Raw genomic sequence first — 26,157 nt, forward strand, 5'->3', positions numbered from 1 at the left:
ATCAATATTTTTGATAACACTACATATTGTAATTATTAACAAGTTATCCCACATTAAATAAAAATATAACGGTGAACTATGTGGTCTTTACCTCATTAATATGTTTGTATGTTTTGATCAGATCAACGGAGAGTTTCCTCAGGGGAGCAGTAGCTGGATCACGGAAAGTTTGGGGCATCCGCCTCTGTAACATGACAATATCAGGCATCACTTTAAACAGACAGAAAAAACTAGCACTTTAACTAAATAATTACTACTCTTCAGAAGAGTAAACTGCCTAAATCTAATCCTATCCACTCTAACTGATGAATTTCTAATATTTACAAAGCTGTGTTTAAATAAAAAATTACTACTACTAACAGGTTTAATATTCCCATTGTTTTTTGAGCTAGTTGACAATATATCCCCTTATTTCCCTCCCTCCCCCAGCTCCCTCTCTGGTCCCCTGACTTATCAAGCACATGCAAAATATTTGTATTTTGAACATACTTGCATTTAAAAAACAAACATAAAACCATAATGAATACAGGTATATCAACTGTTTAAATAGTAAAATGCCACAAATGCTGTTATGGAACAGCAGAGTCAGTACATTTCAAAAATGCTTCATTATATTCAGTGATATTATAGGGGGCTTAGAAAAGCTGGTATACAACTGAAGCTAGACAAATTCAGACTGGAAATAAGGTATAAATCTTTAACGGTGAGAGGAATTAACCACTGGAACAATTTACCAAGGGTTGTGATGGATTCTCCATTACTCACAATTTTTAAATCACGATTGAATATTTTTTCTAAAGATATGCTCTAGAAATTATTTTGGGGAAGTTCTATAGCCTGTTTTATACAGGAGGCCAGACTAGATGTTCACAATGGTCCCTTCTGGCTTTGGAATCTATCAGTCTATACGATGTGAGAGATCTAGACGTAAATGGATCTGTTAGGGACAAACTGAAAGTATATTTTTTTAAAATACTTAAAAGGAACAAAAATTGTATTTTCCAAAACTAACTAGCTTTAAAACATTCAGTTTTCTGATAGAACAACCTTTAAACAGCAAGTAAAAGACTATTCTTTTCTAATTCCTGTTCACAATTAGAGAGTTATGTTGCTCTAGTGCCCACGCAACTTCACCAAACGTGCTCAGCAACACTTTTCTCTTCACTGTGTGTACAATCTAGCCTACAGCCTCATCAGTTTCACTATAACTGATAAACACCTTTTTGCAGAGCCCAGAAGAACAGTGTACACCATTGACAAGACAGCAAAACTGACTATAAAATGCTGTAAAATAAAGTGCTGTAAAATGAAGAAAATAAATTGAAATATAAAGGGAATTATTTCTCCCTCTAATCTGCTTCAGTTCTAATAATTGTAGGGTTTACTTATAAACCTAGATGGTACCAAGTTTACATACGTAAATATGATTTTTCAGTTGGTAATGTCCTTATAAGCATTTGAGGCAAGAGCAGGAATTTGGTAGTGTGACTGGAGGCTCTATCACTATCCATTAGTCACTCCACTCATGTCACAAGTGAAAACGTAAAGGCTACACTTTGTTCAAGGCAGGTGTAATGACCAGTCTCTTTGCTGCCACAGACTAGACTTTGTGGAGTTGTTCTCCCAACTGTGGAAGTAGTAAGCAGCATGCCTATTCTGTAGAATGCAGTGTTATAGCCCTGTTGGCCCTAGCATATAAGACAGACAAGATGGGTGAGGTAATATCTTTTATTGAACCAACTTCTGTTAGTGATTGAAAGCTTGTCTCTCTTACACAGAGCTCTTCTTCAGGTCTAGAAAACATATATGCACTGTCACAGATAAATAAAAGGTGAAACAGGTTTTTTAGAATAAGTAGCTACACATTTCAAGGAACCATTCAAGGTGAAGTGGCCCTCGTTAACACCATTCCAGTCATGGGGAGGAAAGGAATGGGGGAGAGAGGTTGCAGGAGGTGGGGGTGGGGCTAATGGGTTATAAATTGTTGTAATAAACCATAAATCCAGTGTCTCATTCAGTCCATGATTTTTAGTATCTAGCAATTTATGGATTTAAGCACTCTGGCTTGTCTTTTGAAAGTGTTGTGCAGGTTTCCCTTGAGAAAAAGGACTGATAGGTCAGATACAGCATGATCGCTTTGCGAAAAGTGTTCACCCATAAGCGATATAGTGTTTCTGTCTTATCTTCCAGTGAGAGTTCATTCAAGAGCATAGTGACTGTCTGGTTTCACCCACATCGTTATTGGGGAATTTAGTGCACTGGATGAGATACACCCCGTGTTGTGATAGGCATGTGTAGGACCCATGCATATTTTCCTCTGTAGAATAGCATTGCAGAGGTTCCATGTTGATCATCTCTAATTTCTAGCTCAAATTTGTTCACTTTACTTTCTAGCAAAGCCCTGAAAAGTCACCTTGAGAAAATCAAGCTGGTTTTCTTTTCTTCTCATGAACCACAAACAATAATTAAGATTCTTCAGGCCAACTTGCGCCCTTCTCAGCTTCTCAGAGATAACCCTAACTTCTTTATCTCCAAATCATGCTTTCAATTACACCTGTGCAGCATCACTCAGAGCTTGTCTACACTGTCCCACAGTTCAGACTATAGGGGTGTGAATAGCAGCATGCACCAAAGGGTTGCACTGCAACTTCCCTATGTGGATGCTCCAGGCACAAGCCAAAAGGTTCCTAGTTTGCATTAACATAGTCCTCTTCAAATAGGACCACAATAATGGGAAACTAGAAACCTTTTCACTTGTGCCCGCAGTATCCACACAGGGGAGTTACAGCGCAGCACTTTGGTGCGTGCTGCTATTCACATCCCCATTGTTCTAATCTGACCTGTATTAACTTTTTAAAGAGGCAATATTTTCCTCTCTGCCGTCTGAAAAATGGGATGGAAGATTGTGAAGGGGAAAAAAAGGTAAGAACCTTCCACCTTTTTTCTCCATAGGCTGCATTTTAAAATGCTTAGCTATATTCTTAATCAGGACATTCCAATGGTACAACAAGATCCCCTCAGAAGAATATGAAAGATTTGAATTTTGCTCCAATTATATAACCACTTCTTCCTCTGATGAAGGAAAGAGGGGAATGATGGCACAGGAAGGGGACAATACCCATTCTGCATAGTGGTACCACACCGTACTATGTTGTTAGGTAATCCTGCCTTTCCTTTAGCTTCGAGGCAGCTCTCCGGTAAAATTTTTTTTTTTTTTTTTTTTTTAAATCCTGCTTTGCAGACTCCAGTCTCTACCTGCTGGCCACATAGTTAACTGCAACCCCAGGAGATATTTCCAAAATTGAATGTTGGAAAATATGTATAAATTCCAAGATAAATGACAATCAAGTGGTTTCATTGCAATTATATTTGTCAATAAACAACAAAATTTTATCATCCTAAGAGATTAATGGAGCAGGACATGCATAGCAGGGATTGGTACCACTAAGAGAAATTAAAATTACAAATAAGAAAATCAAATTTTCGATTTCATATGACCAATTTGTTGGTATGCAAATGACAGTTGGGAAGCACAAAGTCAGAACGGGAAACAACCAAAGAATAAAAACAGAGTAGGCAACAAGCCTAAGAGTCCAAGCTAAGCACATTAAATTGATCTATTTTCATTTTTTTAACTGGTCCAGAGCAGCTTGAAGGACAATGTATCAGCTGACAACAATGTTAATTTTGTAGTGTTTGGTAAAAGAGGGAATAGATAACTAAGTGACTGCCACACAAATTTCTTCATGTGGTCCTATTCTTTACTGCCCAAAGCAGTCGTGTTTCTTGTTAAATATACCTCATTTCATTATGGGAAATTTTATGACAGGGGATATATATCCTGTAAAATAGATGTCCTAATCGCGTGACTTTGATTTTACAAACAAAGGGAGTACAATGAAAGGAATTTATATTTTATACCACTGTATCCGACTAAGAATTCCAGTTATTTACTTATTTTTAGGGCTGTCAATTAACTGCAGTTAATGTAAGCGTTTAACACAAAACAAATTAACTAGATTTTAAAAAACAGTCGCAATTAATCACAGTTTTAATTGCACTATTAAACAATAATAGAATGCCAATGTAAATTTATTATAAATATTTTTGGACATTTTTCTACATTTTTAAATATATTGATTTCAATTACACCACAGAATACAAAGTGTACAGTGCTCACTTTATACTATTTGTATTACAAATATTTGTACTGTATAAAAGAAAACAGTACAATACATCTCATACAAGTACTCTAGTACAATCTCTCTATCATGAAAGTGCCACTTTCAAATGTAGAATTATTACTACTTTAGAGTCTACAAGTCGAAGCATAAAGGGGCATACAAATGTTTAGCATATCTGGCAGGTAAATACCTTGCAACGCCAGCTACAACATTGCCATATGAACATCTGTTCTCACTTTCAGGTGACATTGTAAATAAGAAGCAGGCAGCATTATTTCCCGTAAGTGTAAACCAGAGTCAACTTGCTGGATCTAAGTTGTTTTTAACTCTTGCTGGACGCTCTATCCCAACAATAAGCCATACAAGCTTTGGCAACCATAGAGGGCAGGAGACAACTGACAATAGATATGAAGGCCATTTTAGAGAAATGTGTATTTTCTTTCAAATAACTGGGTGCTCCATTTGGTATCCACCAACATCAGGATCTTTGTGGAAAACATTTCAGTCCTAAATGCTAGAAATGAGGAGACTAAGAAGAAATGAGGAATCTTGGAGACTGAAAAAAGATTTCTTTAATTTGTCCCACTGTGATTGGTAGAGTCTGAGGAAATATTAATAAAACATTTGTGCTTCGAGAGGAGCTATTAAAAATCCAACAAATTTTTACTGAAATTAGGAAGAATTAGGCTTGTTCCAGATATGGAAGGTTTAGGAATTTTGAGGAAAGTCTCTTATCAGAGGAAAAGCACCTGAACTCACCAGCCAAGGCACTGAACTTGAACAGAAGCAAGTGGTGCAGTGCAGCAGTCTGGCCAGAAGATGGAGGTTGGAGTCTATAAAACTAAAAATTTTGTCCAATAATCCCAGCATAGCAAACAAACTATTAGAGAAAGACCCTCACTCACACTGTTTACAAATACAGTCACTGAAACAACAGCAAAAAAAACCAAAACCCCAAAAAACCCAAAACCAAAACAAAGCAAAAACTTTCTTGGGCTGAAAGTCTTGCAAGAGAGAGTATTACAGGACATCTGGTTGAACTAAGAAATCATACCCAAGAAGGCTCCCCCCCATTGGGCAATATCCGACCCTGAGGCTGCTACGTACAGTAGCACCAAAACAATGAACTGGATCTTTGATCTGTCACTAGAAACCATTACAGTGTGTGGCAGGCCCGGGAAATTGGTACATAATATCCTGTTACTGATGGTGATGTGTGAGGAGAAAAACCCATTGGAGAGGCAGAATGCCTATTTCCCAGGAAGTTATGCTCCTTACACTTGCTGAAGTACACCTCTCTTTTCCTACTGATCTTGATGGCAATCAGAGCTATTTACGGGGTTCTTTATGTTTGACATATTACAGTAAGCATCTTACAACCGAGTTCCCACCTCTCATGGACATACCTGTTGCCTGCCTGGCCAGCCTACTGTGTCATTTTGATCCCCTGCTATGTGTGGGTGATATCTTTCAAATGCTTTTTCTGGCCAGGTCATAAGCATGACCAGCTTCTTAACCATGCTCTTGCTATTCGTACCTCCTTGACAATTTGTGTATGTGCCCAGGATAACAATATCGGACTACCTAAATGGGCTCATTAAATTTGTGATTATAATTTGCATTACTGAAGCACGTAGGAGTCTTAGTCATAGCCAGGACCCCATTGTGCTCTGCACTGTACAAACAGAACAAAAGACAAAGCCTGCCCCAGAGAGCTTACAAAATTATAAGACAAGACAACAGATACAGAAGTACACGGAAACAATTACACAGTTTGGTCAGCATGACGGGCAGTGGTATCAGCACACTAGCCATTGTCAATTTTTTTGTAGGCAACATGGGTAGAGTTTTGAGAAAGGTTTTGAAGGAGAATAATGAGTTAGTTTTGAGAATGCTTATTGGGAGCTCCTCCCAAGCATGAAGGGCAGTATGGGAGAAAGCACAAAGGTGCTTGTTTGAAATTCTGACAAGTGGGTAATGCAGACTGGCATCATGTGCCAATTGGAGGTAGGAATTGGAATCTCAATAGAAAATGAAAGATAATAAGTAGGGTGGGGATAGGGAACGAAGGGCCTTGAACGTGAAGACAAGTAGCTTACAGTTGATACAATGCTGAAGAGGGAGCCAATGGAGGGATGCAAACAGGGGCAACATGGTCAAAGCAAAAGAATAGGAAAATGATCTTTGCAGCAGCATTCTCAATAAATATCAGAAGGATAAGACTGCATTTGTCAAGGCTAGAGAAAAGGATGTTACAGTGATCAAGATGTGAGAAGACAGAAGCCTGGATGAGAATTTAAACTGCAGTTGGATAGGAAAAGCCATATCTCAGAGATTTTATGCAGAAAGAATCTGCAAGATTTAGCCTTAACGTGAGGACCTAAAGAGGTCCAACTCAAAGATAACACCCACGTTACAGGCCTGGGTGACAGACAGGATGGTGGTGTTGTCTGCAGTGATCAAGAAAGGAGGTAGTAGGGAGGGCTTGGAGGGAAAAAATACAAGCTCTATTTTAGCCAAGTTGAGCTTGAGATGAGGTCTAGACATCCACAAGGAGATGTCAGAGAGAGAGAGAGAGAGAGAGACACAGACAGACAGAGATCTGGACAGAAGATGACAGGTCTGGAGTAGAGAGGCAGATACGAGAGTCATCAGCTCAGAGATGATAGCGGAATTTGTGTTTTAGGATGAGATTATTTAGAGATGAGGTATAGGGAGAAGACAAGGGGACCAAGGACAGAATCCTGTGGAACGCACTCAGAAAACTAGAGGGTGATAAGGAGGATCCTCCAAAGGACATCCAAAAGGAGAGAATAGAGATGAGGGGGAACCAGGAGAGGACAGTCACAAAAAGACAAGGGAGGAGAAGATTTCAAGAAGTGCATGGCTGATTATGTTGAAAGTGGCTGACAGGTAAAGGAGGATAAGGATGGAGTACTGACTCTGAGCTTTGGCTAGATAGAAGTCATTAGAGACTTCGACGAGAGCCATTTCAGTGGAATGCAAGGGGCGGAAGCCAAGTTGGAGTGGATCTAAGCTAGAACTAGATGAGGGGAACTCCAGACTGTGATCATAGACAGTATGTTAGTGGAGAAAGGTGAGTCTTAAGCCTTAATTTTGAGGTGGCTGACTTACAAGCTCTTTTCCTTTGTGGACGATTTCCCTTGAGCCACTGACTTTCTTAGTTGGCGTCCCCATCCTAGCAAGCTTCCAGCCTTAATCAGCCAATTATTAGGGACAACCCAGGGAGCAACCCTTCTGATTTGTGTTGTCTAGCCACCACCTTAGAGCCATTCTGAATGCAGAGAGCAGTTGATATAGCCTGGAGTTCTTTGATTCTGCTCAGTTTGAGAGCAGAAAACATGGTAGCACTCTTATTTGGAAGTCAGTCCAGGGAACTATTGTCAAGCACGCTGCCATAGACTCCAGCATCCATAGGTAATCCCAGGAGAACACTACCTGCAGTTGCAGCAGGGCTGGCAATTGGTGTTGCTGCTTCAGACAGCTGTCCTGAATTAAGGTTTTATCTGCTTGTGTGCTAACTGGGCTCACACACAGACCAGCTGCTAACACTGTGAGAGGAAACTCCCTGTTGATGATCCTACCTTGGCTCTACATACTGGAGCCTGCTTTGGGTCACAGGAAATTCATCGCAGTCTCAGTACATATCTAGGTCCTATTTTGGGAGAGCTTGATATTGCCAGAAATGCCCCAAATATTGTGTAAAATAGGATTCATCGATGTGATGCCAAATTGGGATGCATAGAAAGGCATCCTGAAGATCCAGGGAACAGGCAAATTCCTGAATTGTCTGACTGAATCCCTAATTTCAGATTTGATCTTTCTTTAGCCCTGAAATGAAGAATTTATTTTCATAGGTCCACAGATTAAGACCAGACGGAATGATTGTGATAATCTAGTCTGACCTCCTGTATAACACAGGCCATAGAACTTCCCTGAATTAATTCCTGTTTGAACTAAACCACATCTTTTAGAAAAACATGCAATCTTGACTTTAAAATTTCCAGTGATGGAGAATCCACCACATCCCTTGGTAAAATTGTTCCAATGGTTAATTACCCTTACTGTTAAACATCAGTGCCTTATTTTAGTCTGAATTTGTCTAGCTACAGCTTCCAGTCATTTTTATTTGTAATAGTTTTATCTGCTAGGCTGAAGAGTTCTTTAGCATCAAATTTTTATTTGCTATGTAGGTAGTTATGGACGGTGATCAAGTCACCCCTTAACTTTCTCTATGTTCAGATAGCCTCAAAGAGCTCAACCTGTTTATCATTATAATGGATATTTTCCAATCCTTTAATCATTCCCTGGCTACTATCTGAGCTGTCTCCAATTTATCAATATCATTCTTGAACTGTACATCCCAGAAAGGGACACAGTATCCCAACAGCAGTCACACTAGTGTCAAACGCAGGTCTAAAACTGGGCACCGTCCACCGCTAGTCTTGGGAAATGTGAAGTATGTGGAATAGGTCCCTTGTTCCCACTAAAATCTAGGAAAATTGAATGATTTTTGGGGATTTGCTACAAATTCAGCAGGGTGTCTACAGTCTTGTACACCCTGCCTCTTTTTGGCACTGGAGCAAGGTGACTAAGCAAGCAAAGCTTTTGAAGTGGTACTCTCCTCAAAAGTGTCAGGGTACTGCATGCAATACCCAATGATCCGAAGTGGTGTTAACCTATGTATTTAGCAAGTGGCAAAGATGCGGTACACGTCTGCATACCTTCATGCTGATTGCCTGGGGCTCCTGTGCGCTTCTCTGTGGGTACAAAAGTAATTAGATTTTTTTCCTCAAAAAGAAGCCTGCCAAAGATAATCTTTTCCCTGGTTGATGGGGATAGGTTTAGAGAGGCAAAAGCCCACCAAGGTTGAGATTTGTACCAGTGTCTGCAGGAGCTGTACTGTGGGAAGACTCGTTTTTTCCTATCTGTGAAAGACTTCTACAGCTTCTGAAGCTCTTTGCCAAGCAGGATTGCTCTCCTAAAGGGTAGAGGAGCTAGGCTGGCCTTGGCTATCTAATCAGTTGACCACTGCTTCAGCCCTCAGGGACCTCTTTACTTTTATGAAGATCACCCTGGCTCCTAAGGTGGTCCTGGTCATGCTGTATGTGGCACCTGCCATGAAAAACACTGCAGCTCCCAACAAGGGTAACATTTCAGCCATCACCATCTGTTTATCCTTCGTGTTAGAGAACATGAAAAATCTGTGCATTCACCCAAATATTACCCTAGAAGGATAAATCACATACAGGGTCCCCTGCAGGGTTCCTGAGCTAAATGCTCCTTTAAAAGCAGATTGACCTCTCTCTTAAGCAGCAGTTTTAAAAGGAAAACGTGCCTTCTGGTAGGTACTATCACCCCCTTTGCCACTCTTGAGGTGGCTATATCCACTGATGGACAGTCAGATCTTGGCATTTTTTCCTCTGTTGGCGGATACAGGATCTTCACAAGCCTGTCTGCAGGCAACTTCTTAATGAAGATTCCTACTCTTCAGCCACCATGTCTTGTTTTTAACATATGGGGTTTTCTGGGACCTATATGAACTAGGCAGGATGGGATCGCTGGGTTTCAGATCACCTGGCTCTTCCATTTCCAATTTTCAGGAGCTGAGCAATCCTGGAAGGTAAGTCTCATAAGTCCTTCCACTTGAACAGCCTGAACTTCCCTTTCCCCCCTACATGCCGGAAGATCCTGCATCTCTTAGAGCTTATCCTGATCACACTCATCTTCTCTAATCTCTTCCTCTTCTTCTGTGGTCCCTTCCCTCATCTTGCTTTTCCACAGAGCAACACACTTGGGAGCCCTGGTAAAGGCTCTCATGATAGTATTGCAGCACATCCAAGGTGGCTTAGATGGGGGTGGGATGATTTGCACCAGGGCACAGCAGCAGCATTCCCTCCTCTTATGTTGGGCTCATTTTACTATCCTGTATGCTTTGAAGGCAGAATTTAAAGACTCCCTAAATCCAAAGTCAGTCAATCTGGGTGTAAGCAGGGAGCAGTTGCTAAGCCGTCCCCTTTAAGCAGGCTGTCAGCTTCCCTGCTGCTTTTAAGAAGGGGGGAACTACAGAGGAATGCTCTCAGGGACAGCAAGGGGATAATCTAGCCCTCATAGGTGGGGAGCTGCTGTCATAGTCCAATGACACTAGGGAAAGTATGTCAGCCAGACAGTACCCAGCTGGAGTCCTCCTACTCCCCAACTATGCTCACTTCACCTATCCAAGATAAGAGCTAATATATGAGAATACAGAACTCTGATGTGGGAGAGGAGCAGTGAAAGAGTCCAAGTGATAATATAAAATTTGTATTATTGTTTTGAAATCAAGATCTTTATAAAGTTCTGTACAATAACTTTCCAATCCAAAGTTACCTATAAAATTCTCCACTATAACAGTCTCCCTCTTTAAAAAAAATAAAGCAGTCAAACTTGGACTTCAATTTACATTTTTCATGATTACCATTAGACTGATCTTTAATTGCCATAAATTCCCCTCAGATTACTTTACTTCCTTTCCTTGTCAAGAATGGTTAGAATAGAATAATTCCTTTTACAAATAAGGCAAGTATTTATTAACTGCCAAAAGATGGTCTCTTGAAGCCTGTTACAAAGGAGTAATAGTATTTCTCAACTAAAAAAAAAAAAAAAAAAAATATCAAAGTTTTGATCTAGATGCATTAGATGTGAACCTTGTAATCATAGATATTTCTATCTAAAAAAAAAAGTCATGGGTAAAGTGTCCCAAAATATTTAAATATTTAGGGAAGAAAGCATGTATCTCAAAACTGAAAAGTCTCTCTCCTGATATCACGTACTTGGTTGGTTAGAGGTTGTTGAATCTGGTCAGTGTAGGATAAGGCAGAAACCTGTTGGTCATTTATGTTCTGCTGCCGACGATCGCTGTACTGCTGATGTGAATGGGACATCTGTCCAGCCATCTGAAGGCCAGCAGCATGGAATGAAAATGACGGTGCAAGCCGAACAGATGAAGGTTTGCATGCTGAAGTCTCTCCTCCTAGAAAAACAATTCAAGATTTTAGTGTAATATTTACATCCTCATGGTATTTGCACCAGTTGACCTCCATTTCCAAGGCCATAAAATAAATAACACCAGATAAAATAATACTTTGTACATATACAGCAGCATTAATCCAGAGATCTTAAAGTGCACAAAGGTGAGTAAAAAGTATTATTACACCCCATTTTACAAATGGGAAAGTTGTGGTACAGAGACACATTAAAGTGACCAACTAAAACATGTGTTAGAGAAATTGTTTACCTCCCACTTTTACAAGTAACATCTAAAATTATAATTGAAAAGAGATTAGAAGAAAATATAGTTGTCTGGTTTCTCTAGTCAATGCCATGAGAGATCTTTGTGTACAATCAATTTAATCATTTCAATTCTCCTGAATTGAGAGAGTCTTTCACACAGCAGAAAGGGACAAAACATAAATGTAAATGAATGGAAAATATTGCAGAATCACAATAAAAGAATAGACATTCAGGTGGAATTAGAGCTGCTCCATAACAAGCAGAGGAGAGAAGTGTAACCAGGTTTCCTACATTCTAGGTGAATGTCCTAACTGGGCTAAAATTTAAAAGTAGGGCCAAACCACTTCCCCCATTTTCTGAATTTAGCCCTTTAAACATGCCTGAAAACAAAACATTTCAAGATGAATAAAGTGTTCCAAAACTGACTTTTTTGATTTGCCTAAATTTTTTCTGAATTTTGTTTTTTGGGTCAAGCTGAAAGATTTATTTTTATTTTTCAGAACTACCAGCGAATCAAAAATCTATTTTTGCCCAGCTCTAGGCAGAATACTTGGAAAACAATATTTTAAAACTAAACTAGTTTCAAGCAGAAGTGCTAACACAGATGAGGTACTGTGGATTCTGACATATTACTGTTATGTTCAACTTGCTAAAAAGCAGGTTTAATTGACAAGTTGGTTAAAATGGGTCCAGTTGCTGAAACCTCTATACCAGCTCGCCTACTGATGCTGACCTAGTGGTAATACCACTGAGATTTTTTTTCTCCCCTACAATTTCCTAATGTAGGCAAGTCTTCAATTCTGAACACTAGACCACAGCTCTTTCCAAGATAAGACACTTAAAAAAAATCTTCATTAACATTCTTGAACAGGCTGATACCAGAAAGCTGTCTCTGTTAAAACAAATTTTCCTCATGTTGAATATGTATTTTTTTTAAATTATGGACATAGCTGCCACAACGTAGTGCTTCAAAAGTCTATGAATACGACAAAGGGAACTTTTCAAATTATGCTGACACACACCACTTGGGAAACTAGGAAATTTTTAATTTGCAGAGTCATTTAAACAATAGTTATAAAATGTCTTGGACACTGTTTAAAATAGAGGATAAATTCAGGGCCCTGTGTACGCTGCAACACAATGGACTAAATTCTGCAGCAATAACCTGTAAATTCTTTAAGAGCATTAATTTATTCTACCACCTCTTTTTATTTATTTAAATTTCTAAAATGCAATTCAAGGTCCTTTTAGAAGCCTATCCCAAACATTAAAATAACTAAATAATGAAAGGACTGCCCTTATCATATTCCCTGCAGTCTACTCCATCCCTGACATCAAAAAAGAGACAGAAGATGGTTTTGCAGCGCACCCACAATGTTAACAAACTTGGACTCTGGCGGACCGAAGTGGGAAGCAAATTCCAAAACAAAAGCCCTCTGAGAATGCTCCCTCTCATTTATACTGAGACAGCTTCAGCTTGAGTGCCTCTGATCTCAATTATGGCTGAATATTCACTGAGAGAGAAGAGTACTGTAACCCTTAATTCCCATTCACAGACACCCTCACCCATGATTCGTAATTAAAAATACCGATAAAATATGTCAGCGATTATTTTCAAAAATGGGAATTTTTGCTATGACCTCCAAGCAGGCCAGCTACAATTCCCAGGCCACTGTTCCCAAGATGTTGTCCAGGCGGCTTGACAAAAAGAAACTTCTTCCCTTTTAAGCATTCCAGGGAAGGGGATAATTTGTATCCAGATTCAGCACCTCATTTCCCTGGGGCCACAGTCACTCTGCTTTTCTATAGACAGCCTAGTTCACCAATCTACATTTCTGGATCCTACACTCCCTAACTACAAGCTGGACTCTAGCCCTAACTCCCTGACCCCTGTTGCACAGCTCCACCAGGAAATATGCACTACAACCCAATTTATTACCTTTTAGGCAGGGAAAACTGAAGTGCAAGAGGCAACTGCAGGGCAGGGAGATAAGATAGACACATAAAGGCTGGATGTCTTGTTGGATCAAAATGGCAAATTCTGTGGCCAAAATGCCAGGTTCTATAAAACCTTGAAAAATGCCAAGTCCCATGCATCATGAAGTCCACAGAGCCTTAACTGGGTTCACTCCTCTTAAGAGCTACTATTTCAGGTACTCTGCAGAGGTCATTTCATTGGTTTGCACTCTGTTCAAGGTTTTATTTTAAACATTTTTTAATTTCTGTCCTCCAGGGTTGAACAGAATTTTATTTAAAAAATAAAGTTTACATTTGCAGCACAACTCTGTGGGAAAGAGTAAATTAAGAGGCAACCACAGTTGTGGAATCATGGAATACATGGAACCCAGAACTTAGGATGTGCCCTTACAGACACCTTGTCTAGGTAACAAACAGTATAAGGAGGGACCACCATCAATGCTTGGATCTCCCTCTACCATCCTCAGAGATGTAAAGGCAACCAGAAAGGATGTTTTCATTGAAAAGTAACAGGGAACAAATTGCCATCAGCTCAAACAGTGGCCCAATCAGGGCCAAAAGTACTAAGTTAAGGTCCCATTGTGGAACTGTATTTTTAAACAGTTGGAAACACCTTAACCAGGCTCTTCAAAATCTGATTATAGTTGGATGAGAAAAGACACTGTAACCTTCTACAGGTGGATGGTGTGCAGAAAGAACTACCAGATTGACTTTCACTGAGCTGAGAAACAGGTTACTCTGCTTCAAGCCCAGAAAGTAGACTAACATCGCTAGCACCAAAGTTTCTTGTGGAATCAGGGACGTCTGATGACACCAGCAAGAAAACCTTGTCCATTTCACCAGGTGAGCACCTCGCAGAGACTTTCTACTGTTCACTAAAATATTCTGGATGGGTAAAGAGCATGAATGCTCTACTTTCAATATCCATCCAGCAGCCCAACTGTGAGATGAAGGGAATTCAGATGTGGGTACAGAATCGTCCCTTCATCCTGCACCAGCAGATCCTTGGTTGGCAGATTGACAGGTTCAGGCTGCTTGGGAACCAAAACTGCCTCAACCACAACAGAGCCAAATCCTTTCTCGTCTTGCAGAGCACTCAATCAATGGAACTGGCAACTAAGTATACACCAAACCATTAGATTAAAAAGGCATCAGACAAGGATCCTGGGCTCATGTCCCCTGTTGAGCTAAAAACCTGACACACTAAGAGATTTGCAGCACACCTAGAAGGTTAAACAAAACCAGGCTCCAGTGGATCTAGAGGTAAAATAACTTCCAGAGAAGACCAGTAACAGAATGCCACATCAGTAGTTTCCACCCACTTAAACCAAGCGGTATCTCACTCATGCTTCATTATAGATGACAGCTGCAGTAATAACATAGACATACTGGTTTCTCAGATGGCCAAGTTCCATTACATTTAGGGCTTTACATGTTAAATAACTTAAATACAACATGGAAGCCAAAAGGAAACTAGGCGATTGAGCAGCAGTGTTGCTGTATGTACACTTATTGTGAAGCACCATTTAATAGGTAGGCAACTGCACGCATTCTGTATCAACTTCAGCTTCTGGACTGTTTCACGCTGGAGGCAGCCCAAATTAACCAGGCTATTCACCAGCTGGAACAATTCCACATACAAACTTTGCACATTTTTGTGCTTGGTTCCATAGATCAATTCCACCATGCAAACCTTTTCCATGAGAGGCCAGCACATCAACGTCAAACACTCAGAATTTTAAGAACTGGAATACAAGGCCTACTGAAAAATCTGGAAACCAACTGTTCCTACTTTACCAATTCCTGCTGTCACTGGGATGGAGACAGAGAGAAACTGAGAGAAAGTCAGGCTTCTGCTGATGAATACAAGGTCATCCATCAACAAAAACAAACACCATTCAAGATCTGATCCTTGAAACCTGACCTTGCCTGCACCACAGACCTGGTTCAATGTCACTTCCAACCCTACCCTAGCACATCCAATCCTTATGTAGTAATTACAATATATTGAAAGCCAAGAAAGATCCAATAATGAGTTAGAAAGAAGAAATAAGTAGGTGGAATAGCTGTCCTAATCCCTCCAACCTCAGATGCAGGGGAAAATGCACCGCAGAAACAGTAACATTTGAGTGCACCTATCTGATCTGTGAGGCAAAGGACAAAAATAAAAAAATCTAGGCCTCTTGGTGGTCTGGACTCTTCAGATGAAAATCCTGGAAACTTCCTGGAGGAACATAATGGATCTGCTGGCCAGCAATGTATTGGAACCTCAAGGGTCATCATACTCAGCAACTTCAACTTCCATATAAGTAGCACCAGTATTAGTGTGTGATCTTTTAGTTTACAGGGGAACTACTGGATGCTTTCAGACCATCTCCAACTCTCACACTTAGACAAATACACTCGGGACCCAATTTCCAGTATGGGAGAAACCACAAACATTCTACTCTTTTGGGCCAGCCACTGCCACATGCTAATGAAAATCAGGGCCTTTCCTTCATCTTACTAGGGAAGCAATCAAGGCTGGTTCATCCTTGAAAATATTTGATTATTCAATTTTCAACTCATCCTGGGACAACAAGCCAACCACCTACAAAGTAAGGTTCCCAATAAGTACCATGACTTGACGACCATTACAGTTGACACTTTGGCCCCTAGCCATCATAGATCATCATAGCTCAGATGAACTGCAGTGGAAGAAATGTATAGGCAGAGGATTACAATGAAAGTAGTACAAAACAGGATCCTAATTCATATGCCAATAGCACGAAAAACTATTCACAGGACTACACCACCACAGTAAAGAAACAAAAACATTCTTCTTTTCCACTATCACAGCACCAAAATCATGGCCAATGTAGCTATTCAACATAGCAAACTAGCAAATGAAGCCAGAATGCAATCCAGATTTGGACCCAGCATTCAAATTACAGCAGAGCTCACATTCTTTGCTGACTAGATTGACTGAATAGGAATGGAGCTAAATGAGGCAGAAAAATTTAGAACTCAGAGCCTTTAAGGCCAGAAGAGACCATCATGATCATCTACTCTGTCCTTTTGCATAATCGTACATTACAGAACCTCACCCACCCAACTCCTGTAAAAGATACATAACCTCTGGCTGAATTACTGAAGTCCTCAAATCTTGATTTATACACTTCAAGTTCCAGAGAATCCACCATTTACTCTAATTCAAACCAAGTGAGCAATGCCCAATGCTGCAGAGGAAGGTGAAAAAACACCAGGGACTCTGCCAATCTCTTCCTGACCCCAATATGTCAATCAATTAGACCATGAGCATATGGGCGAGACCCTCCAGCCAGACACATGGGAAAGAATTCTCTGAAGTAATTCAGAACCCTCCCCCCCATCTAGTGTCCCATCTCCTACCACTGGAGATATTTGCCAACAGTAGTCACAGATGGGCCACATACATTGTAGGCGAGCACATCATCCCCTTCATAAACTTATCAAGCTCAGTCTTGAAACAAGTTAGGATTTTAGCCCCTGCTACTTCCTTTGGAAGGCTGTTCAAGAACTTCACTCCTTGGATGGTTAGATGCCTGCATCTCATTTCAAGCCTAAAAACTTACTGATGGACAGTTTATATCCATTTGTTTTTGTGCCAATAATGGCACTTAACTTAAATAACTCCTCTCCTTCCCTGGTGTATCTCTCTCTGGTTTATTTACAGAGAGCAATCATATCTCCCCCTCAGCCTTCTTTTGGTTAGGCTAAACAAGCCAAGCTCTTTAATTCTTCTCCATTCCTCTGATCATCCTAGTAGCCCTGCTCTGCACCTGTTCAATTTGGCATTCATTTTTCTTAAAGAAGGGAGACCAGAATTGCACACAGTATTCCAGATGAGTTGTCACCAGTGCCTTGTATAATGGTAATAACTAAGGCTAAGATTTTGTCATGGATATTTTTAGTAAAAGTCACAGACAGGTCATGAGCAATAAAGAAAAATTCACGGAGGCCCATGACCTGTCCCTGACTTTTACTAAAAATATCCATGATAAAATGGGAAGGGACTGGGCAGCTGCTGGGTGGCTGGGAGCTCTGGGGCTCCCACCACCTGTGTGGGCTCAGAGCTCCAGGGTCCTCCTGCCACCAGTGGCAGAGGGAAGCTGCAGGGTCCCCCTCCCCTTTCCCCAGCGACAAGGAGCACTGTAGGAATTCCCCCGCCAACGCTGCAGTGGGGAGCTGCCAGGGTACCCCTGTCCTCCGCAGCAGCCGGGAGCTGCGGGGTACCCAGCAGCCTGCAGCGGCTGGGAGCTGCGGGGTACCTCTGCTGCCCATGGTGGCTGAAAGCTTGGGTGTCTGCTGCCTCAGGCGGCAGGGGTACCTTATCGCTCCCTGCCACTGCGGGAGGCGGCAGGACCCTGCAGCTCCCAGCTGCCAGGGCTGAAGTCACGGAGGTCTTTGGAAGTCACGGATTCCATGACTTCTGCAACCTCCATGCCAAAACTGTAGCCTTAGTAATAACACTTCCCTAACTCTACTGGAAATACCTAATCTAATGCATCCTAGGACTGCATTAGCCTTTTTCACGGCCACATCACATAGGCAGCTCATAGTCATCCCATGATCGACCAATACACCCAGGTCTCTCGTTGTCCTCTGTTGCTTCCAACTGATCTGTCCCCAGCTTATAGCAAAAATTCTTGTTGTAAGTCCGTACGTGCTTGACCTTGCACTCTGCACTATTAAATTTCATCCAATTTCTATTATGTCAGTTTGCAGGGTCAAAATCTTTCTGTATGATATTCCAGTCCTCCTCCATATTGGCAATACCTCCCAACTTTATGTCATCTGCAAATTTGATTAGTGCACACCCATTTTTTGTGCCCAGGTCATGAAAGAAAATGTTAAATAAGATTGGTCCCATGACCGATCCTTGAGAAATTGCGCTAGTAACCTCTCTCCAGCCTGATAGTTCTCCTTTCAGTATGACCCATTGTAGTCTCTCCTTTAATTAGTTCCTTACTAATCTTTCGATTCCCGTATTAATCCCAACTAATAATTTCCCATGTGGAACTGTATCAAATGCTTGAAATCCATGTAGATTAGTTCTAATTGACCAAACTACATTACCCATTCCCAGAGTTTGGCTCCATTGCACTGGTGAATCTCAAGAAACTCTGAAAAAGATCTGAGCTACCATATGTGAATCAATTTAGTAATTGTGCTGGCTGGGAAAAGCAACTAATGGAAACTATCAATGCCTTCCACTCCTAAAAGGAACCATCGCAGCCTTGTTTCAGAGAATCTCCCTGAAAAACTAACTTAACCTAATCCTCAGAAATTCAATACTTGATCCAGAAGACCATTCCAACTATGACCTTTTCTTCAACCTCAGATTCTCAGGCAAAAATCTGTGAGGAAGTGGCATGTGCTAACATCCTGGATCCCTCTCAACTGGGCTTCAGATAAGGACATGGGATATGTGGTAACCACTGAAAGACCCTAGCTTCATGGCTATGGCTATATCGCCATAATTTGCATTATTAGATAGTAGACAAGGCATAGGCAGCACAACACTTCAACAACTCAAGTGATTTGTTTTCAGGACCTATAGTGGTAACTGTAATTGCTCATCCAAACCATCGTTTAACTTTTTCTGCAAAAGGTAAACGAGATCAATTAAATATAGTGAAAGTGTAAGCTCCTCTCCCAATGACATGAGGCTTGCCAGCAAATCTCATTTATATTGAAGGAACACCAGCTCAAGCACCTCTGCTGATATTAACTGTGATAATATGTCACTGGTTCAGAGAGACAGTCTCAGCTATGTCCTAAACCTTTCAAGGCTTATAAATCAAAATACAGCAGCAGTTCACTGAAAGCTAATGCTGCTGCTTTTTCTAGAAACTACCTGGGACACTTTCCTTTCTTTGAAAATATGCATCCAGTTTGACAAACTTGGGTAAAGCCTCTGTTATTTTTCTGCCTCATCACTGAGCCTGGATGATCTGATATGGTCAGTGATAAAAAAGGCTGTTTTTCATCTCCATCTTACGAGCAAACTTTGCTCTTTCCTCCCATAAGAGAGAACTTGATCATGGTAATCTGAGCATGTTACCTCCAGAGTGGAATACCGTAATTTGCTGTACCTAAAATGATGTAAAAATAATGGACAGGCTCCAGCTGATACATAGAGGCCGCCCACCTCTTTATAAGTTAAGACACTCTGAGCGCATCATTCCCATTCCTCTGGTCCCTCAACTCTCTCCCAGTCTTCCACTGTCAGTTCAAGGCCTTGATCCTGTCTTGGAAGCCATTAATAGATCAGATCCTAGCTACTTTGAAGAATTCAAGAGCATCTACAAACTGCCATCCAAGATGCATTTCTCAGGGACAACAGAGATTATAACGCTCAGAGCAAAACATGCAAGTCAAAGACAAGGCAGCTTCAGTCTAGGGGATCCAGATGTGGAATTAACTTTCAGAGAAGATGATAATGATCCAGAGCTTGACCACTTTTACGTCACCATGCATCATAACCCTCCTGATTAAGCTTTTCCATCAAAACAAGAATTACATTTATAACTATATCACCCCACAAATACAAGAAAAAAGAAAAGAACGAGAGAAAAGAAAGAACATTAGACTCCAACAAGACCATCAGATACCTCCCTATGCCAATCTAAGTAACCTGAGAGGTCCTCAGATTTTACAGTGCACCAATATAAAAACCCTAAAACAGATTCCTCTAATTTGTTCTGGTCTGCCTTGGGATGCGTGAGGGGCTACGGCCTCAGACAATTGCATGATGGTACAAGTTCTCCATACTCAATGTTTTAAACTTGCACTTAATTTAATGTCTAAGTGGCTCCAAATCTATTCTGAGGATTAACTAAATTTTCTTCTCTTAGAGTCCACCTTGTATCCAGAGAATGGTGTACTACTAAAGGTCTGAGTTCAGAGAAGCCCGAGCCTTTGGGAAAATCCCTCCATCTCAACAAATCCTGCCCACATCTCTTTCCCCACTTATGGCAGCAGTCCTTTAAGGGCCTGCACCAATCCTGGAAGGTGAAAACCACTGGTGGCTGGAGCGCCACAAGAAAAATACAGGCGAGTCTCATCTTACGCGGGGGTTCCGTTCCGCGGTTAGCGTGTAAAGCGAAAACCACGTATAGTCAAAATTACATTGAGTTGAATGGCGGGCGGAATCGCCCACACTACTAGTACAGTATTAAAATTGTTATTTTTCTCTTTTGTTTTGTTTTTTGTTTTTGCTGACCACGTAAAGCTGAAATCGCGCATGTTAAATGCGCGTAAGATGCGACAGACCTGTTTGAGTTGGGATTTATTTATAGGTTGTGGGGTAGCTTTGCCAGGTGACTGTACTTATAATTTAAATAGATGTTCATTAATGTTCTTTTTCCCTACTATCTGGCCACTCACAATAGAACCTCGAGTTACAAACACCAGAGTTACAACCAGTCAACTACCCACCTCATTTGGAACTGGAAGTTCGCAATCAGGCAGCAGCAGAACAAAAATAAAAACAAAAACGCAAATACAGTACAGTACTGTGTTAAATGTAAACTACTGCAAAGATAAAGGGAAAGTTAAAAGATTTGACACGGTAAGGAAACTGTTTCTGTGCTTGTTTCATTTAAATTAAGGTGGTTAAAAGCAGCATTTTTCTTCTGCATAGTAAAGTTTCAAAGCTGTATTAAGTCATTGTTCAGTTGTAAACTTCTGAAAGAACAATGTTTTGTTCAGAGTTACAAACAATCTCCATTCCCAAAGTGTTTGTAACTCTGAGGTTCTACTGTATATCTTCCCAAGGAAGACTATTAGAAAATTACTTCGTACAAAGAAAACTGAAGTTCTCTTTTACATTTCTAGTTCTCTTATATCATGGAGGCCTTTGGTTGCATGTTTCATGCATCCAATAACTAGATCTGCACACATGTATAATATACACACTATAATCTCTACAGATTCACACCATAATATACATAGTGTTTTACTTATATCTAGACACTGAATACATATTAAATACTCAAAAACATAGGCCTTGTCTACATTGCACAGTTTTGTCAACAAAAGTCAGCTTTCGTCGACAAAACAGTGAAGGTGTACACACTGAAATGCTCCTTCCGCCAATGTAACTCCTCTGCTATGACAACATAACAACATTGACGAGAGGCATAGGGCTTATGTCGGTGTAGTTAGGGCGACACCATGTCTCTGTAGACACTGCATTATTTACATCAGCTGTTTGCTATCATTCTTGTCAATTTCATAGCTCCAGAAAGCCTGTTCCTTGGCTCCCCAGACAGGCTGCTGCCCTGTCTCTGCTCAAAGCCAGGCTGCCACCCAGGTTCCTGGCTTTGACTGCTGCCTAGGCTCCCTGTAGGGAACCCTGCTGCCCCCAGGGTCCTGGCTCCCTGCCGGGAGCACAGAAGTTGATTGGATTCCGGGTGCGTATCTCCCTGCCAGAGGCAAAAAGCCCTATGCTACTGCCCCCCACTCCTCCCCCTGCTCCCAGCCGGGAGCGCGAAGGCGGTGTGGACATCTGCCACTGCAGTAATTAATGCAGTGGCTGTAAATCGACCTATGTTAGGTCCACTTAAGACTGCAGTGTAGACAGAGCCTTAGTTAACACAAAGTTAAGGCTGTCCACTGGCACTCATGGTTCCAGAATATGAAGAAGGGCTAAACTTAAACTTTTGGAAACCACGAAATACAAAGTTAAGGTACATGCCACCCCTGCAACGCAACCTTAACCCTGCTCTCCAGAACAGACAATAGCTGCTGGGGCATGGTTCTGTATGGGTGGCACAAAGGTTAAACTACTAAGAGAAGTGGTGGATTCTACATCCCATGATGGATGCCTTAATGGAAGATACTTTAGTCAATCAAGTTATTAGGCTCAATGCAGGAGTAATTGGGTGAAATTCTCTGGTCTGTATCAACTGGAGATCAGACTAGATGAGCTGATGGTCCCTTCTGGTCTTAAAAAAAAAATCTATTCATCTACAATAAGATGAAAAAGGACTAAGAACATACATTTTTTTGTGCTATGATCCACAGATTTGAATTACAGCGTTTATCTGCACACATTCTAGCAGGGTACACTGTGTTAGGTATACCTACATTGAATTATGGAAGGATCAGTTGAGGCAGCTTGGCAGAGCTGTGCCACTTTAATTCATCCCCCTCTGACCGTCTTTAACTACATGCTCATATACTATTTTATTCCATAGGATGCCTGCCTTTTTCATAAATTCCAAGGTCAGAACGGACTACTGTAATTATCTAGTCTGACCTCCTATATCAAACAGTGCACAGGATGGACAGCGATCACTAAATTGGCAGCTATTCAACATTTCTTTTTATCCTCCTCATTCACTGGATGGCCCCATGCCTTATTTACTGCACTCTTTATAACTTGCTCTGAATAAAGAGTTAATAATTTCCTCTTTTTTTAAAGCACCCATCACTAGAGTATCTGAGTGCCTTACAAATGATGAATTTATGTTCATACCACTCCTGTGAGAGAAGGAATCTTAATTTTACAAATGAGGAACAGAGATACAGGGATTATGGTTAAAAATGTTCACTAATTTGGGGTTCCCAGGCCCGGATTTTTCAGAACATTCAGAATTGTTGTGTGACAAAAATGTTGGGAAGTGCTTAAGTATATAAAACTTTGGTTTACTGAACTCTCAGGAAGAAAACTGAAGCACTCAACAACCCAGAAAGATTTCCTACTATTGAAAGTTACGCTGACATTATGAGAATTTTAGGTGAGGTGTTCAGTTCTGTTTACAGTGAAATACTCAAAGACTTTTAAGGAAAGGCAGTTCTTGTGTCACAGACTAAAGAAGAACATGGCTCTTCAGGGCCGGAAGGCACTAGTGTATAATTAATAACAATGGCAACATATTCAGATTGTCCCCTTCATAGGGCTGTGATGTCAGACACTTGTACTGATCCAGTAAACTGAATGAGGGGCTTCACAAGAGCTACCTAGTTTGATCTGTTCTGACAAAGTACAATGAGACTCTGTCCAATTTGTCTGAGAAACTGCAGATTACTTCAGTCAAAAATTGTATGTACATGAACTTAATTGCAGCAAATCAAAGTGAACAGGTGATATTCAATAGGTAAGTTTAGAAAAGGAGTTCTAACCAACATTTGTTTATAAAATGAAAGTGATTAAGAAGTTCTCTCTGAAAGACAGAGGGCGAACTAGAGGTTGGCATGTAAAGAGCAATCAGGAAAATATAGTTCAGTATCTGCCGGATTAAAAGGTTAGAAATAAATCCAAGATTAAACATTACTACAGATTTACTTATTTTTCAGAGGATACTGCTGATGGTGAAGCTACATCAGTACCAGTATCCTTGCCTTTTTCAGATTTACTCAATAGATTTCTGCACCAAAAAAAATAAAAATTCTGTGCACAATATTTTAAAAATATGCAAAATTCTACAAATCTTATTTGTCAATAAATAAATGTTGGCTCCAGCATGGCAGTGGGGAGCACAGGCCACTGGCTGCATGGATGTGGGAGATCTCCCTGAAGCCTCCCCCTCCCCCGGACACTGACTCAGCAGTGAGGCTGAACCTGACCCAATGCAAGGGCTGGGCCTGCCCCAGAAACTCCCCCGGGCCCTGCCTCTCCATGCCAGGTGCACCAGGTGTGGGCAGGCGGCTCAACCCAGCAGGATCCAAGAGTGGAGGGACTTAGTGTGGGGTGAGAGGGTGCTCTATGAGGCAACCTGGATGAGGGCAGTTCATTGGGGGGGGGGGTACAGGTGGGTGGGTGGGATCTGGATGCACTGGGCCTCTTCTGGGAGGTTCCAGGTGCAGGGGCAATGGGACTCAACACGGGAGTCCAGGTGAAGGTGATGGGGGCTCAGCAGAGTGGGTTTAGGTGTGGTCGGATCTTGCTCATCAGGGAGTTCATCAGGGTGGTCCAGGTACTGGATGAGTGGGGGCATGGGTGCAGATGATTAGGGCTCACTGGGTGGCTCTGAGTGCAGGGGGGCTCTGAATGCAGGAGGTGAGGCCAGGGTGGATAAAAAAAAAAAATCAATGATTTTTTTTTTAAGAAAATAAAAAAAATCGGATTTTTTTGATAAAATGCTTTTTGAGGAAAAAACCTATCTAAAGATAGTTTAATTAAGTTATACCCTTGAGCTATACTGTCTCATCATGGAATAAGGATTATAAATTCTAATTCTATAGTATGAGACAATATATTGTAATGTTTCAGAAAAGTTTTGTAAATGAGTTCCAATAGTTCATGGATTAGGGACCCAATCTGATGGGGCTTCTGTATAGATTACTTAGGTTAATCTTTCTATCTACACAATGGGACTCCGTACTCAGTCTAGAAGATACCATCAGAGATGCTTAGTTTTGCAGGTCTCAAACTGTGGATTTGTATCTCCAGAGATAACATGCTTCTTAACAGCAAAAAATGTTTTTAAATAAATAAATAAATAATATATAGAGGTGAGAAATAACAGACCTCAACCCCATTGTCCCTCTGCAAATTTGTGTACATGGAGTCAATTCCTTACCTCTCTCTAAAAGGGCAAAGTTTCAAAAAGTTCAATGATAGAAGATTGTTGGGAGCGGAATAGATCTGGACAAGGAGAAGAAGTCTGGAGATAAATGTGAGAAGGGATGGACAGGCAGTAGAAACAAAAGTGAAACTGTTTGAGAAACATATTCCAGAAGTCTTGAGGTCTTTCTGTGTGTAGCCTTCATTTATTTGAGCTCTACAATACCAAACTCTCACTAGAAGGGAAAACCTATAATGGCAGCAGGTCGTAAAAGAGCTCCAGTTTGGGAATAAGAACCATTCAAGAAATATATGTTTGCTGATGATGTTTTAAAGAAAGTCACACCCATGAACTGGTTGAAGTCACTTAAGCACTTGGATTCAGAGACTGTTGAAGTGATAATCTCACTTTTAACAGCAGTAGCTTCTTCTGATGGTGTAGAAAGAATATTTTCTTCCTTTGGACTAATTCATTCCAAATTGAGAAATCGTTTGGGACCTGAAAAAGCAGGAAAGCTTGTTTTTCTTTTCCAGATTATGAACAAACAGGAAAAGGAAGGTGAAGACGACTGAGTTAGCTGCAAAAGCCAATATTTTAAATTTCTCATGTTGACCTGGCTGACATAGTCAATTTAATTTTTTTTTTTTTTTAATATTTAATTTAACTGTTTTAGTTAAAAACAATTTTAACAAAAACAAACCTGATTTTAAAAAACGTGAACGTTTAACTAAATTCAAATATTCATATGCTTGTTTTGTTAAAATATTTGCTGGTGAAGAAAAAAATCCAGAATACATAACGTAGTTGTTTTAGTTAAATGTCTGTCTGGTGATGTTCTCCTCCTAATACAGCATGGCAAGAAAATCCTCCAAATATTAATGATTAACCTGTTGAATTGGAGATATTTATGAAGTCATTGGGAGGTGAATCATAGATCATTAGGGTTGGAAGGGACCTCAGCAGATCATCTAGTCCAACCGCCTGCTCTGAGCAGGATCAATCCCCAACTAAATCCCCAAATGGCCCCCTCAAGGATTGAACTCACAACCCTGGGTTTAGCAGGCCAACGCTCAAACCACTGAGCTATCCCTCCCCCCAAAGCAACAGAGACTAATTAATGGAGATATCCTATCTCCTAGAGCTGGAAGGGACCTTGAAAGGTCATC

At 40.8% G+C, this 26,157-nt stretch overlaps 1 protein-coding gene across 2 annotated transcripts in view; it reads right to left on the reverse strand.

Moving 5' to 3' along the window:
* The window catches only part of LOC112105531 (dual specificity tyrosine-phosphorylation-regulated kinase 1A), a 116,729-nt gene that overhangs the window by 22,856 nt on the left and 67,716 nt on the right, over nucleotides 1-26,157 (reverse strand). For both annotated transcript variants that reach the window (XM_024198370.2, XM_024198371.2), the window contains exons 3-4: nucleotides 11,018-11,217; nucleotides 92-184 (exon numbers count right to left, since the gene is read on the reverse strand). In XM_024198370.2, the coding sequence (XP_024054138.1) occupies nucleotides 92-184; nucleotides 11,018-11,217 (293 nt within the window). The remainder of the gene's footprint in view (nucleotides 1-91; nucleotides 185-11,017; nucleotides 11,218-26,157) is intronic.

The sequence above is a fragment of the Terrapene carolina genome, unplaced genomic scaffold, assembly GCF_002925995.2.
Source record: "Terrapene carolina triunguis isolate 2854851 unplaced genomic scaffold, T_m_triunguis-2.0 Scaffold31, whole genome shotgun sequence".
In the NCBI taxonomy this organism is placed as follows: domain Eukaryota; kingdom Metazoa; phylum Chordata; order Testudines; family Emydidae; genus Terrapene; species Terrapene triunguis.